The following is a 13,729-nucleotide window of genomic DNA, read 5'->3' as shown; positions in this document are numbered from 1 at the left end:
CTCTTCTCTTCTCTTCTCTTCTCTTCTCTTCTCTTCTCTTCTCTTCTCTTCTCTTCTCTTCTCTTCTCTTCTCTTCTCTTCTCTTCTCTTCTCTTTTCTCTTCTCCTTTTCTTTCTCTTCTTTATCTCCCCATTTTATTCCTCTTTTTTCATCCTTTCTCCTCCCCAACTCTTCCCACATCTCAGTCCCTCTCCCATGTTCTCACATAATGAAAAGTGAAGAGTAAGGGATGGTTTTTGGCTCATTCAGTGCTGATYCCTCACCTCAAGTCCCCTCTCAAGGTTTCAGGATTTCAGTAAAGCCTCATGGCATGTGCTCTGTTTTATGGGCACAGTGCATGCACAGAGCACTGCCTGGGCTGTGCCAGTGTTCTTGGACTGGAAGAGGGGAGATTTATGATGGCACTGATCACAGTGCTAAAATAAACTGCCCTCCCTCAGCCAGAGGAATAGGAGTTTGGAAATGCCAGCATTTTATACACAAACTAAAGGACAGGGCWGAGGGAGCCAGCTGCCCAGGTTAGCTGCTCAGGATCTGAACATGGCAAGGCTTTAAAAGCAGAGAGCCAGAAGAAGTCATTTATATTAAAACAAACTCTGTCATGAGTCATTTGACTTCTTTTTCTCTTACACACATAGTTTATGTCTCAGGCCTTCTAAGGCCTGGGTAACATCTGATACTCTTTAGGCTGAGCCGGCTCTAATAGGAGTGGGATCCTGCTTCCACTTACCCTGTACCACTTAGAACTCTATTTAATTTGAGTCTTGTGTTTACAGGCTGTAACTGTTACTTATTTGTCATTTTTATGGTAATAAAAAGATTGTTTGTCTGTGATTCAGTCCTTGCCATGCTGTTGAATAGGTCTGTGTCCTTCAGCAGGAGAGGAGAAGAGGGGCTTTTGCTTTTTGCCTCATTTGTTTTTCTCATGGGGTTCCAGTCAGGTCAGCAGGCAGGAGGGGCTGCAGGTCCTTCCCATCCCTCCCAACCCCTGTCTGAGTCTATTGATGCCAGCAAAGCATCATTCCTCATTTTTCACACCATTGGCAATAAACTGAATGTGATTTTTCTTCTCTTCTCCTTCAAAAAAGCCAACACCAAAATGTACCCTGTCTGCAAAATACAGCTTTGTCTATTTTACCACTTTTTTTTTTTTTTTCATACTCTCCTTTGTCTCATCTCTTGTGATCCCAGGCTTTTGTTTAAACATTCTTACCAGGTGCAAAAATAGTTAATTGCAGCTATAAGATGTGAAAGGTGTATGAATTCTTCTAGTCTTGTTCTCTGCTTGTGCCAAGGCCTGTAGAGACCTGAAAGGGGARAATGAAACACAGACAAAGGGCAGGAAAGCTTTGTCCCACTCCAAACCTTACAGGGAAAAGGGTTCAACTCCCCCATACAGCTTCCCTAGGTAAGGATAACCCTCAGCCCCYCTGCTAAAAGAGGCTGCACCTTAATTAAGAGCATGACTCTTGTTCCCTCTAGTGGCTAATTACACAGCATCTCTCACACCACAGTGTCATTCCACTGCCTTCCTGCTTCCCTGCCCAATTTTTCTCCCATCCACAGTTTTTTGATATGTTTTGTAACTCTCTGAATTTCTCCAGATGATGGCATTTGTCATTCTTTGGATTGTGCCTTAAAGCTGGGAACTCTCCCATGAATASAAACAACACAGCAGTAGGGTTTAGGGCTGGAGAGTTTGTGCTCATATTCCACCCAGGGTGGATTTTTCTGCAGCATTATCAGGAAGAGTTTAAAAAAAAAGGRTTTTTCTTGGTTTATCAGTATTCCTGCTCCTATTGTAATTCCTTAAGTATGAACTGATATGGGTGTCCAGAACTGTTGGACACCTCAAATCCCAGGCTTATTTCATGTCCTGGAGATAAGGAATGAATTGTCTGGCTTATCAGATCAAACAAATACCCTGTWAAACGTAGTGTAATATTTCCTAGGGATGCAGGAAAAAATCCGTGTTTGCCAAAGCAGTTCATATTAACAGCCTGGTGATGGGAGGTGGTTCAAATCTAACACAAACTGCTGCAGCATCAAGTTCTGAGTGTAAATAAAAACAGAATTTTGCAATGAGAAAACAATCGAGAGGCAGAGTAMATAGGTTTTATTCCCACCTCAGCCACTGACTTTGTGACTTCAGGCGAGTTTTTTAACCTTGCTCTTCATCCTCCTGATTATCTGTGAAGCAGATCTAGTGATGTTTACATACCTCAAGAGGTGGGATTTATGGTTGTATCAAAGTGATAGAACAAAAAGTGCAAAGAAAATCTATGATGATGCCAAAGGTGTTGCTCTGGTGGATTCAAATAAGTCAGAATGGAAAGGCTGTAGATTGGCAATGCAGTTACATATAACTGGAACATGTTTTGACCTCAAAATCTTACCTTGGAACTGCAGTTTATTATTGTGTTGATTTTCTTTTCTATGTATATAATATGAAAGGTGGCCTGTATACTGTGGCATGGATACTACTCTGATGTTTATATCAAATTTTAGTATTTACAGCATTCAGGACATTTAAAGGTTGTGYTGTACATCTGCACTAAAATGCACTTCATGTGCAGAATTCTTGTTTTTACAAAATACTTGGGCAGGAATGGGAGACCACATCCTTTAGAGCACAAATTCACTCACGGTTTGCATTGGCAATTTCTTAGGAACAGCAAAGGCTAATTCCAGATCAGCATTTTCATTCCCAGCCTGAATCTTTTGGTATCTAATGCTGTGCCCAGCACATAACTGAGGTGCTCTTTTTGCTCGAGTATGGAGCCTTCTAAATTGCCATTGTAGACATTTCAGGAGACTTCTGAAAAAAAAAAATTGTTTTTTTTTTACTGCAGCAGGACCAGGATTAGCAGAAACAACAGATGCATCTTGCATTGCTGAGCATTTTGTGAGCTGCATCTGAAACTGATTTGTGACAGGCCAGTAACCCAATGAGTGTAATGTAAAACATCCAGCAGGGTAAGACCTCCTCCTTAGAACTGTATCCTTGTTCTTGCATGCCTGGGTTGCATTTTTTTAAATTAAGTTACTGAGTTGTAGAATGACCCACATTCCTTTATTCCTGTAAAAAGGGAGTGACTGACAGCTTTTCAYTGCACATGGTCCTACTGTTTGTTGGGAGAGGAGGGGGCAGGATGGGATCCTACCAAACATTTGACATATTATATATAGAGAAAAGATTACTGAGCATGAGAAAATGGCTTCTTATCAAGGGTTTAGTTAGATCTGTTRCTGATCCAGTCTGATCTTATCAAGAGCTTCACTAATTATTCCAATGTCAATAACCACGCCAGAGCAAAACAATGGATAAGTGTGTTTAGAAAGGTGCATAGTAAAATTCAGACTTWATCAGATAAAAGTAATTTAATGTCTTCCCCTCCATTCTAGACTTGTCACAGCCAAAGAAATACCTTTGAGCAAAATCTAGCTGGGTTCCTTTCAGATTTGCTGCATTAAGCAATTTCCAAAGTACAGAATTGCTGCTAGTGGAAAAGAGAAACAAATCTGGGGTTTTGAGCTGGTGGAGTGTTCGTGCGAGTGATTAGACTGTACAAAAGGAGCATTCATCTTGAAATGACAGATAAGTGCTAAGGACAGGACTGAAAACTGTAAATATGTTAGCACTTTAAGCGAGAGCACAGCTTCAGCACTTGTGAGACTCATCAGCTGCTGTAAACAATATGGATCTTTGAGATGATCTCTGCCGAGATCTCAGCACATCGGATAATGATAGAGTTGTTCATTTTTGCTTCTTCTGGGTTTTTTTTTGTTTGTTTGTTTGTTTTTTTTCTTTCAGAAAGTCCTTTCTGCAAAGAGCCCGTGGTGCTGCCAGCACACACTCACCTCCCTCCTGGAGCAGCCCTGGGGAGGGAAGGAAAACCACAGCTCCCAACACTCACTGACCTCGCTGAGSTTCTGCCATTTGAGCCTCTGCTGTTCATCTCTTTGCCCAGCTTGCTGTCTTTAAACAAAAGGGCAGATCCTCAGCAGCAGGAATTGGCTCAGTTCTTAGGATCAGCTGAATTGTGAAGCAYAAAGTAGTTTTTCTTCAGTTGTGTCCCACATCAGCCAGATTTTCCTCCTGAGTGTTTKGTATTAATCTAGGGGTGTTAGGATTCTCRTGGAATGCACAAGGAGCTRAAGTGCAGAAGGCTTCAYTGGATCACAAAATATTCYRAGTTGGAYGGACCCACAAGGATGATCAAATCCATCTCTGGAGTGATGGCCCAGATGGGGATGAAACCCACACCCTTGGCATTTTCAGCAGCGTTTTCYGACCAGCTGAGCTGATCTCRGGGCTTGTGTGACTTGTCCAAAGTTAAAATTCAGGAGACAATGAGTGCAGTGAGCAGAGTCATGGAGGGTGTTCTGGGAAGAGCTTTTCCCCACAAGCACTTCAGGAGCAGTGGGTGAGGAGTTTCTTGTTGAAATGACTGAAGGGGAAAGGTTTGCTTGGAACCAAGAGCCMCAAGGTGCAGCTCACTGGGCCTTCTTAAAAAGCTGGGAAAACAGGATGAGAAAGCAAAGTTAAAGTAGGAATGGTGGCTGGCTGGGTGTTGTGAGGTGAGTACATCCCTCTGCAAGGATTTGGTGTTGTTTGCCTTTCTGSAGATAAAAAGGAGAGCTTATAACGAGCTCCCCAACCTTCCCACCTGACTGAAACTTGAAAATGTTTCAGGGAAGGTGGATTCTGCCTCAGGAGCTCAATTTTCAGAGAAGCCCTGGGCAGGATGGTGCTGGGCTGGACCTCAGCCTGTGCCCAGCCCAGCTCTGGTGCCTCAATCCCACAGCAAMTGCACTTCTGATTCCAGCTGGGGTGTTTGCACACAGAACCAGCCTTTGTTTTGGGCACGAGCATTTATAAAATGTGCTCTTTTTCTATTTGCCAAAGGAATACAAATGCTTTCTTAGAACATCTGCTAAGGAAAAAGATGCCTGAGATACCTTTAAAAACTCCTGCTGGCAGTGCTGGGTGACAGGTTTGGATTTAYTCAGTCACAGAGGTTATGGGATATTAATGTAATCAAAGGCTCTTTTATGGCTTTGGGGCAGGTGGGAATAACTAGCCCTTGGGTTTGGTTTTGTRTAGAAAAATGTCAGATAGCCAGAGTGGTGATGAGGGGAACCTGCCATTGGCCAACAAGAACAGTTTATTCTAAATTAATTTGTTCAAGTTGGTRCCTACAGGTTTTCTGTGCAATAAATGTGATTGCAGTGCACAAACATTGTGCACAGAAAGAGGTTCCAGCTGACAGAGAAGTTTTAGGCCTAAAGGGAGCTGTATTTACCATTTCCCAATCTCCAGAGGAGATACAAGCCAAAGTTTTTAGCAGCAAGGGGAACAGAACACCTATTCTGGTGTGACTGTTGCAGTTTCTTCCTATAGAACTCTGAATTCTGTGTCCTTGGGAGTTCCACAGTTCAGGTTGAGATTCTCCCTTGCTATTATTGGAGCACATTTGGCAACAGACTGGCCATCCCATCCACAAAACCAGACTTCCCAGGGTTTGGTGGGTTTTTTTTCCCAAAATAGAATTGTTTAGCAATATGTATCCACCATTTAAAGTGCTTTTTTTAGAAAGAGCACTCTTGGAGGACAGTCCTAGTGGCAGAAGACAAACAAGAGCAGTAGCCTCTCATCCCTGGCTGATTTTCAGAACTGGAGAAGAAAGGATGCTCAGTTTTTAACAGAACAGGACAGCATCATCAGCTGATCACAGAATCATGGAATAGTTTGGGTTGGAAGAGACCTTTAAAGGTCATCTGGTCCACCCCCCTGCCCTGATGAGTGTGCTTCGCTTCAGCTCCACTCAGTTCAGTCACTGCTAGCCTTTAATTTAGAAAAGAAAAACACTTTCTGGAGCAGTGTGCTAGAAAAGGTTGCTGACCCYTTGTCTGTAGCAATCATGGCAAGGAAACCAAATGCCTTGAGCCMCAGAGAGCTGCCTGCTCTGTGCTGTGCTTCCAGGGACAAATGGCTGTGCAGTCCAGCCTAAACGCCCATTTCTTCTAGGATTCACTCTCTGTTCACCCCTCATTGGGCAACTCTGTATCTCTTAAATGATATTTTATTTTTTTGTTGGACATAGAGTATCAGTAAGATTACTTCTAGTGAGGCTCTCTCTATATTTTAATGCAGTTTTGCTCTCTCAACCTCAGTTTTAACTTCTCAACCTTCTACTGGCTTACAGTAGTGAAAGACTTTTTCTAAAGGTCTCTTGTTTTTTATGAGCCCCTGTCCAGGGTAATTTCCCAAATGCAGTCCAGATTGGGTAAAATGTAAGCATATTTCTGAGGTATAGTTTTTGGTTTGTTTTTTTTCTTTTTTTTTCTTTTTTTAATAGTAAACCACACATCAGATTAACCAGATAAAAAATAATCTCAAATCAAAACTCTCAGCAGGGATTTTCCTCATTAACCTCAGGTAGACACTGGAGCATGGCATAGAATATATTTGAAAGATGAGGGGGAAAGGAAAGTCTCAGCCAGTGTTGGAAACAGGGAAAGAATAAATAAGTGAAGAAGAGGGAAATATTGCAAATAGTTTTGTTTTCTTGATGGAGTAACCCTAAAGCAAAGTATAGGCAGAAGTTGGTTTTATGACAAAATCCCAGCTAGGTACCCCAAAAATGCTGAAATGGCCCAAAGTGGGGAAATGAACAGAGACGTGTGCGGATTAATTAGATTGAAAAAATGTTTTGACAGCGTAAGTGAACATATGGAATGAATTGAGAGAACCTGATCCAGTTTCCCATGTGTAAATGATGCCTTAGCTGTAGCTCATAAAGCAAATACAGATGCAAAAAAAAAAAAAAGGGGAAAAAAACCCCTTTCCTATCCCCTCCTCCCCCAGTAAAGCCCAATCCATTGCCAGATGGCAAATAAAAGTTTGAACTCGGTGACTAAATGCGAGGAAAGCTGAATGTTCAGCATGGATGTGGAAAGAAATCAGCTGAATAAATCATAAATCTGAATTTTGCACCTTGAAGGAAGTAGAGCAATCCAACTAAATATTGTGTGGAGTGCCCAGCAGAGAGTCAGGGTCTCCTGGGTTGGATCTTCAGTGTCTCTGTTTTACCCAATCCAAATCACAGAATCGTGGAATGGTTTGGGCAGGRACACCTTCCACYATCCCAGGGTGCTCCAAGCCCTGTCCAGCCTGGCCTTGGGCACCCCAGGGATCCAGGGGCAGCCACAGCTKCTCTGGGCACCCTGTGCCRGGGCCTGCCCACCCTCCCWGRGAGGAATTGCTCTCTGTCCAGCTCATTTTTTGGTGTGTGTGCCCAYGTGGAATCACACACCTGCCCTGCCTGTCCCAAAGGTTTTACCACCTAAAATTGAGGATAAAAGCATCAGGAGAGATGCTGCAAGCAGAGGGTGAGGAGGGAGCCAGAGAAGCAGAACAATGTGTTGCAGGTTCTGCAGAGGAGCATTCCCTGGATGAATTCACTCCATCCCCAGAGGAATGAGCAGGGACAGGGCTGACTGAGCTTGGGAGCTGCTGGAGGAATCTGCTCTCCTGACTCCAGGTGAGCTTATGTTGTGTTAAACACAGCTGCCTGTCAGCAAAGCATCTTCCAGCCCAAAACCGGTGTCAAATCAATGCATTCCCATGTGGTTTCTATGGACAAATCTTAGTCCATTTTAACAGCCATGCTGTGTGTGTTTTAACAAATTGTTCCACCTCAGAAGGGGGTGAGGGGGATGTGCTGCCATCCCCCCAGTCAGGATCCTGTTCCAGTTGTGGCACCAGAGCTGGGCTGGGACCTTCACACACAGACACCAAAGTGAGCAGCCCCTTCATGGGGGCCTTCATGTCCCTTCTTCTGTGACAGAGGAGCAGCTGAACCCTGCCCCACACTGCTTGGATGGTRCCCACAGACCTGACTCACAGCACCCAGTGCCAGCAGTCTGGGCAGCTGAAACAGGAGCTGAGCACTTGGGCTCTTTCCATTCCCCAGGGAAGCTGAAACCCCTGCTAAGCTGTCAKGTTTGTGCCCAGGCAGCTCTGGGCATGAGGAGGTGCCAGCACAGAGCCCTCACCAAGCAAACTGCCTAATTATTTGMTAGTCAGAGGCAACTTGGGGGAGTGCAGACTCCAATCAACAGCTAACCTATATTTAGGAGCAGAGTGGCTGCAGCTTAGACCCAAACATAGTTTCCAACTGATAGATGATGTGGCAATCAGAGCTGACCCTCGGCCCATGCTAAATTTGGGCTGCAGAAGAAGTAATTAATGTCATGGCTGGCATGGCTGCCCTGGCTCTGCTGCTCTTCTTAGGGCTGTGCCTGTGCCTGCCTGGGCTCTGGGGCACCAAACTGGGTGAGCACAGCCTGGCTGGCACTGTGGAGCCAAAGTTGGTGTTCTTCAGGCAGAAATGGTGCCATGGCCTTACCTGTGCTTGTCTCAGCTGCTGKGAGAGCTCTCTTCCATCTGTTCTTGTCTCTGGAGCTAAGGAGTGATGGCTGTGGTGGCACAGGACAGGTCAAGATCCATCCTTCAGTGGGATGTGGAAGGTGCACGAGGGTTGGGAGCTCCTGTGGCACCCCCAGTGCAAAACTGGGGACAAAGCTTGAGCGTGCAAACTCTGCCCCAGCCAAACCAAACTGGGGAAATGGCACAGAGAGTGAAAATGAGAAGTCAGTTACTCTTTTCTCATGTAATTCTGAGAATCTCTTGAAACTTTCTGGATCCTGATTCAGTGCTTGAAGCAGAAGTCCACCTCATCTCAGTGCTCAGGATCCATCCAGTTGGCCTCTGTCAGCTCAGGCTGGATGGCTGAAGGACAGAATAATGTTGGGCTCCTTCTGAGCTGCTTGGTTCACCAAGTGGAGCAAACCACCAGTGGAACAAACAAATGGATAAAACATTCCTCTGAGGAGGGCCAGTTCTGCTGCTGGACAAATGGCCAGAGGGATTCCAAAGGCCAGWGACTTTTCCTGGGCACAGAGTGGAGCTCAAGTCCTGAGCTGCTGTCCTGCCTTCCAGCCCTCCATCCTCTCCTCCCTGCTCTCTATCATCTCATGTTCACACACAGACAGAAATCTCTCACTCTGTCTGAGGTTTGATACAGACACAAAAATCGATGTTGGATCAGRGCAAAAGGAAAATACAAGCTTGTGTGAAATTTTCCACCTTTTCACTAAATGAATCAAAGCCAAATTTTCACACTTTGGTCTTAGGTGTGAAATTTTTGCTCAGCTCTAATATTTATCCATAATGTGTTTTAAAACTTGGCTCGCTCCTCGCAGAAACCCACAGAGAATTGAGTTACAGATTCTGGGCTTTGTGCACACTGCCAAGATTTGCCCCTATAACTCAAACAAATTTAAGGGGGGGAAAAAAACCACTAGAAAAATACTGTATATGGTCGATCACATGCTTTCTTCATGCAGTCATATACCACTAAAAAGTAATGTTCTGCTAGGCCTGTGTTACAGAAGTACCCTCCTGTAATTCCTGTAAACATAGATAAGATGAATTAATTTTGCATCTTCAGGCTATGGAACAAGCAATCCCTAAATAAAAGCCTAGAAGGAAATAGCAGCTTTTTAAAAAAAATACTTATAAAAGTTTAAAAGTATTTCTTCAACATCAGCATTTCAAGAAATCTATTTTTGCTCTTCAAATCCAAATATATCTGTGGCTGGACTGTTTAARATGATGCTAAAGACATCTGTTATCTGAGCTGGTGTGTGTGGAATAGAGATGAGTGAGGGAGAGGTTCTTCACTGGTACAGAACAGTTGAAATTATTACATAGAACATTTTTTATTTTATTTTTTATGAGGGCTAGAAGTGTAAGGAAAGTCAGTCTCTGATAGTTTGAAGGTTCTTTCACCTGCTGAGTCCTGCAAATCAAGATAGGCCTGGTGGGAAGAATGTTCCTACAACTTTTACATTATTTTCCTTCTGCTGATGGATCTGTGGAAAGCAAACTCTGTGCAAACACTGGAGAGTTGAGMCTGGTCTGAATGTGAGCATCAGCTCCCCCCAGTCTTGTGCTTTGCTGCTCCACGTGCAGCCACGTGCTTTCAGCCACTGAAATTTTAMAGAACTTCAAATAATCTGTGGTTGTTTCATTGGTAATAACTACCTTAGGTAAAAGTCCAAGCATTTCTTGGGATTACCAAAATCACCAAGTGGGGAGAACGCAGCTGGGAAATTGCATTTGTGCTTGAATGCCTTATCCATTTCACTTTGGAGACAATTTTTAAAGTCTCAAAATAAGGAAAAAGCCCAATTGGGATTTTGTTACTTGACTTTCTAAGCTAAGGCTGATGTCCATAAATCTGATTTCTCCTCTGCTGTGCACTTTAAGGGCTCACATCTCATTAATTTTCAGTAATACTCAGCCTCATCAAGGTACTGAAAACCTTCCCAGCAGCAAAGTGGCACCTTGCTCTGGGATTTGGTGGGCCTGGGGGAGTTTGGATCCCTGTTCCCTTCCCGGGCAGGGATAACCCCACTGGGCTGGGGCTCTCCATGGAGAGCAGAGTGTTTACTGCCTTGTATCTGTCTCAGCRTTGACACTCTAACAAAAGGTTAGAAATCATGAATGCATCCCTTTATTTCTGCTCCACAGTGCCTCTCTTTTTTTTCTGTGTAAACCCTTCACTTGCCTCTTGCCCAGCCTTTAGAAACGATGATCAAATGCGAACTTTCAGGGTTTATTTATAGCGTAGCCTTTATGGAAAGAGAGAAAAGAAATGATTAAAAAGCAATTTYACAAAATATTTTGTTTTAAGAGAGAATTCATTGTGTTTTAAATCACTGTATTCATTGTGCTGTCTAGACTGGCAAACAAAGAAGATAGAKCGTCATTCAAATTAAGATTGTGAAATCCTTGGTGACTGGAATTATGGATTTGGATGTCAACCCTCAAACAAACTATTTCTGAACGGCAGYATTATCACTTTGCTATATTTAAGGCTTTGTTGGAGACAGAGCAGTGCACAAGGTTGATCCGATTCAGTAATGCAATTCTAATGTTCCTTTGTTTCCCATTTCATTATAAATTCATATTTTCAATGTTCTGTTCTTCTTTGTCCCCAGAAAATTGTTGAAAGGACTCTCCTCTGGGAGTAAAGTTTTTTGTTCAAGCTAACAATGACCAAACTGACTTTAAAACACAGAAAAACACACAACTAAAATGTGAATTGAGAGAGGGAATTAATTTAGGATATTTTGAGCACCACAGAATGGGTGAGTTGTTGAAAATTGCTGGCTGTGTATTTTTTTGCCATGTTATTCCACAGAATCGTGGTAGTTGCTGTGAGGCTTTAATGCTGTGAATTCTCAAAAATCCGTGTATTTTCAGCAGATTTTAAAACTCTGAAGTATTTTAGCTGATAAACCAGAAAACTGATAAACTTGGGTACTCCTTCCTTAGCTCAGGGTGGGTGATGGGGGTCCAGCAGAAGAGAAGATGTAAGAGGAATGCAGAACATGAGTGTGGAGCACTTCTGTCAGAGGCAGAACTATCCTGGGAATGGTGCTGTTCATGTCCTGCTCCTGACTCTGCACTGATGGGGAATGCAAAGCCTCCCCTCCCTTTCCTTGTTGTTGCACCTGTGATAAAAAATTGGATTTGCCTGTTCAGACACTTTGGATGTCGTGGGTTTATTTTCGTGCAGTGTCTCCAGGGTGATTCCAAAGGAGGTGTAAAGCAGGGAGCAGAAAGGAAGGTGACTGTTCTGTTGGTGAGAAAGTGCTTCAGGAGGTTTTGTTTTCCTGAAGACACAATGGAAAAGCAGTAACCATTGTATGATAGGGAATTGGCTTTTACTTTGAGTTGGTTTTTTTTTTTTCTGTGTTCATTCATTTTTTGGATAGTCTGTAAATCCAGCTGGCCATGTAGGGGAGTTATGAGAGACTGACTATTGTAAACAGGGACAATGCTTGAGTATTGTCAGTATCACCTGTTAAAGGACAAGGAATAAAATGCCCATTTCTCTTACTGGGAAGGATATCAACCTTTCCATGGCAGTATTTGAATCTGGCTGGTGTGCAGAGTCTCAGTGCCAGCAGGCTCACATGTCCCAGGRAAAAGAACACACTATCTCTCTGCAAGTGTTATTTGAAGGGTGTTTCCTGGGGAATCRAAGTACAATCAACCTGTGCACACATGAAAGAGAATGGGCTCATGAGAGCACAGAAATATTCCCTGCTGGTTTATCAGCACCCTTAGCAGGGTCAGAGCCTGGCTGCACCCACTGGTGATGGTTTTTACTGTGGTAGAGCCTGCCCTGGGCTGGTGACACTGTGCTGACACTGCTCATTCACGTTGTGAAGTTCTGTGAGACCCTTGGCTGAGAAGTGCTGGGTTAGTGGAAAGCACAGATCTCTTTACAGCAGATATTCCAACCTGTAGAATCATCCAAACCTTTTAAAGATGCAGCAGCAGCACAGGCTGCCCGTTGTCCAGGGTCAGCCTCATTCTTAGGCASGGCATTAAAACTGGTTCAGGGTCATTCTCAGAAACTCTGAGCACTGGTTTTGTCACACTCTGATTCTTGAATCCTGACCTGTAATGTTTTTAACATTCTCCCATCTGAAAGCTTCGGTGCTCCTTGTGAAATCACCGAGTGTCTGCTGCCACTGCTGTACCCTGAGAGCTCGGCCCTCTCTTAACTCCAGTGATTCCCATTCCAGTGGGATTGTTTGGGAGAATCCACAGAAAATCAGAATCCCACAGAGATCAKGGAAGGAATCCAACTACTCATCTCTCTCCCTTCCTCTTGTGGCTGTCACAGAGACTCCTTCTGCAGGGGATTCTGCRAGCTCTGACTCTGTTTTGGCCAAAAGCAGAGCAGGATCAAGAGTTTGCCTCTTACACCTTTGTGCAGGAATGTGAGGGCAGCTGTGAGCTCCAGAGCAGACCTTCACAGGTTACCTTGAGCTTGTGGAGCACCCTCCAGGAAACCGATACTTTTGGAATATGATTAGGGGATCTCAAGTACAGTATCATTTTATTTGAGAACCCTTCCCTCCGGGGACGCAGTGTTTAACATTTCCTTTGGTTAGAGTAAATAATAAAAGATAAGTCTGTTCCGCTTGGGACTCCCAGTGAGAGAGAGSAACAGATTYTGGTTACTGAGGGTCTGCAGAGCTTTGTTCTCTTGACTACTTTATAATGGGATTGAACATATTTGCTGCCATCTGGCCTRTGCAGCCGAAACAAAATACATCACTAATGTTCCAATTGGTTTTGAAACATCTTGTTCTTGTCAAAAAGTATTTTAAATCAAAACAGGCTTTTCCAGTTGGTGTTTKTCTTTTCCTAGGAGGCCATGGCGAAAATGGGGAAAATTGGGAGAATCGTGCAGCCCAACCACGAGCACAAAAGGTAACACTGGCCTTGGGGTGTTCCACTGGGAGAGTTCAAGGGAGACAAAGTCGGGGTCTGGAGATGAGGTTGGAGTGTCTCTTTACAGCCCTGCTCAAGTGCAGGAGTGTTTAGCATACAGATACTTCAAAAATAATAGTACACTATATTTTTTAAGAATCGTTCATACTGTATCTCTAACGATTATTCATATTAATTTCTAAAGCTTAATAATTTCTATTTTAACATTGTTCATTTTACATTTTATAGAGTTATTTCTATTATTTTTAAAGGGTTACATTATATTTTAAGGGTACTTTTAAGGATCGCGGATTCCATGGGCGGCGGCGCGCGGGCTCCCCCTGGCGGCTCCGGGGGGACACG

General features: G+C 43.6%; 1 protein-coding gene across 5 annotated transcripts in view; it reads left to right on the top strand.

Moving 5' to 3' along the window:
- Nucleotides 1-13,729, top strand: part of FGGY (FGGY carbohydrate kinase domain containing) — a 119,310-nt gene that overhangs the window by 104,166 nt on the left and 1,415 nt on the right. For all 5 annotated transcript variants that reach the window (XM_057370418.1, XM_057370415.1, XM_057370417.1 and 2 more), the window contains one exon: nt 13,305-13,366. In XM_057370418.1, the coding sequence (XP_057226401.1) occupies nt 13,305-13,366 (62 nt within the window). The remainder of the gene's footprint in view (nt 1-13,304; nt 13,367-13,729) is intronic.

Source organism: Malurus melanocephalus, unplaced genomic scaffold (genome assembly GCF_030028575.1).
Source record: "Malurus melanocephalus ecotype Western Australia unplaced genomic scaffold, MMel_1.1 scaffold_125, whole genome shotgun sequence".
In the NCBI taxonomy this organism is placed as follows: domain Eukaryota; kingdom Metazoa; phylum Chordata; class Aves; order Passeriformes; family Maluridae; genus Malurus; species Malurus melanocephalus.
This window is presented reverse-complemented; position numbering and strand designations above follow the sequence as displayed.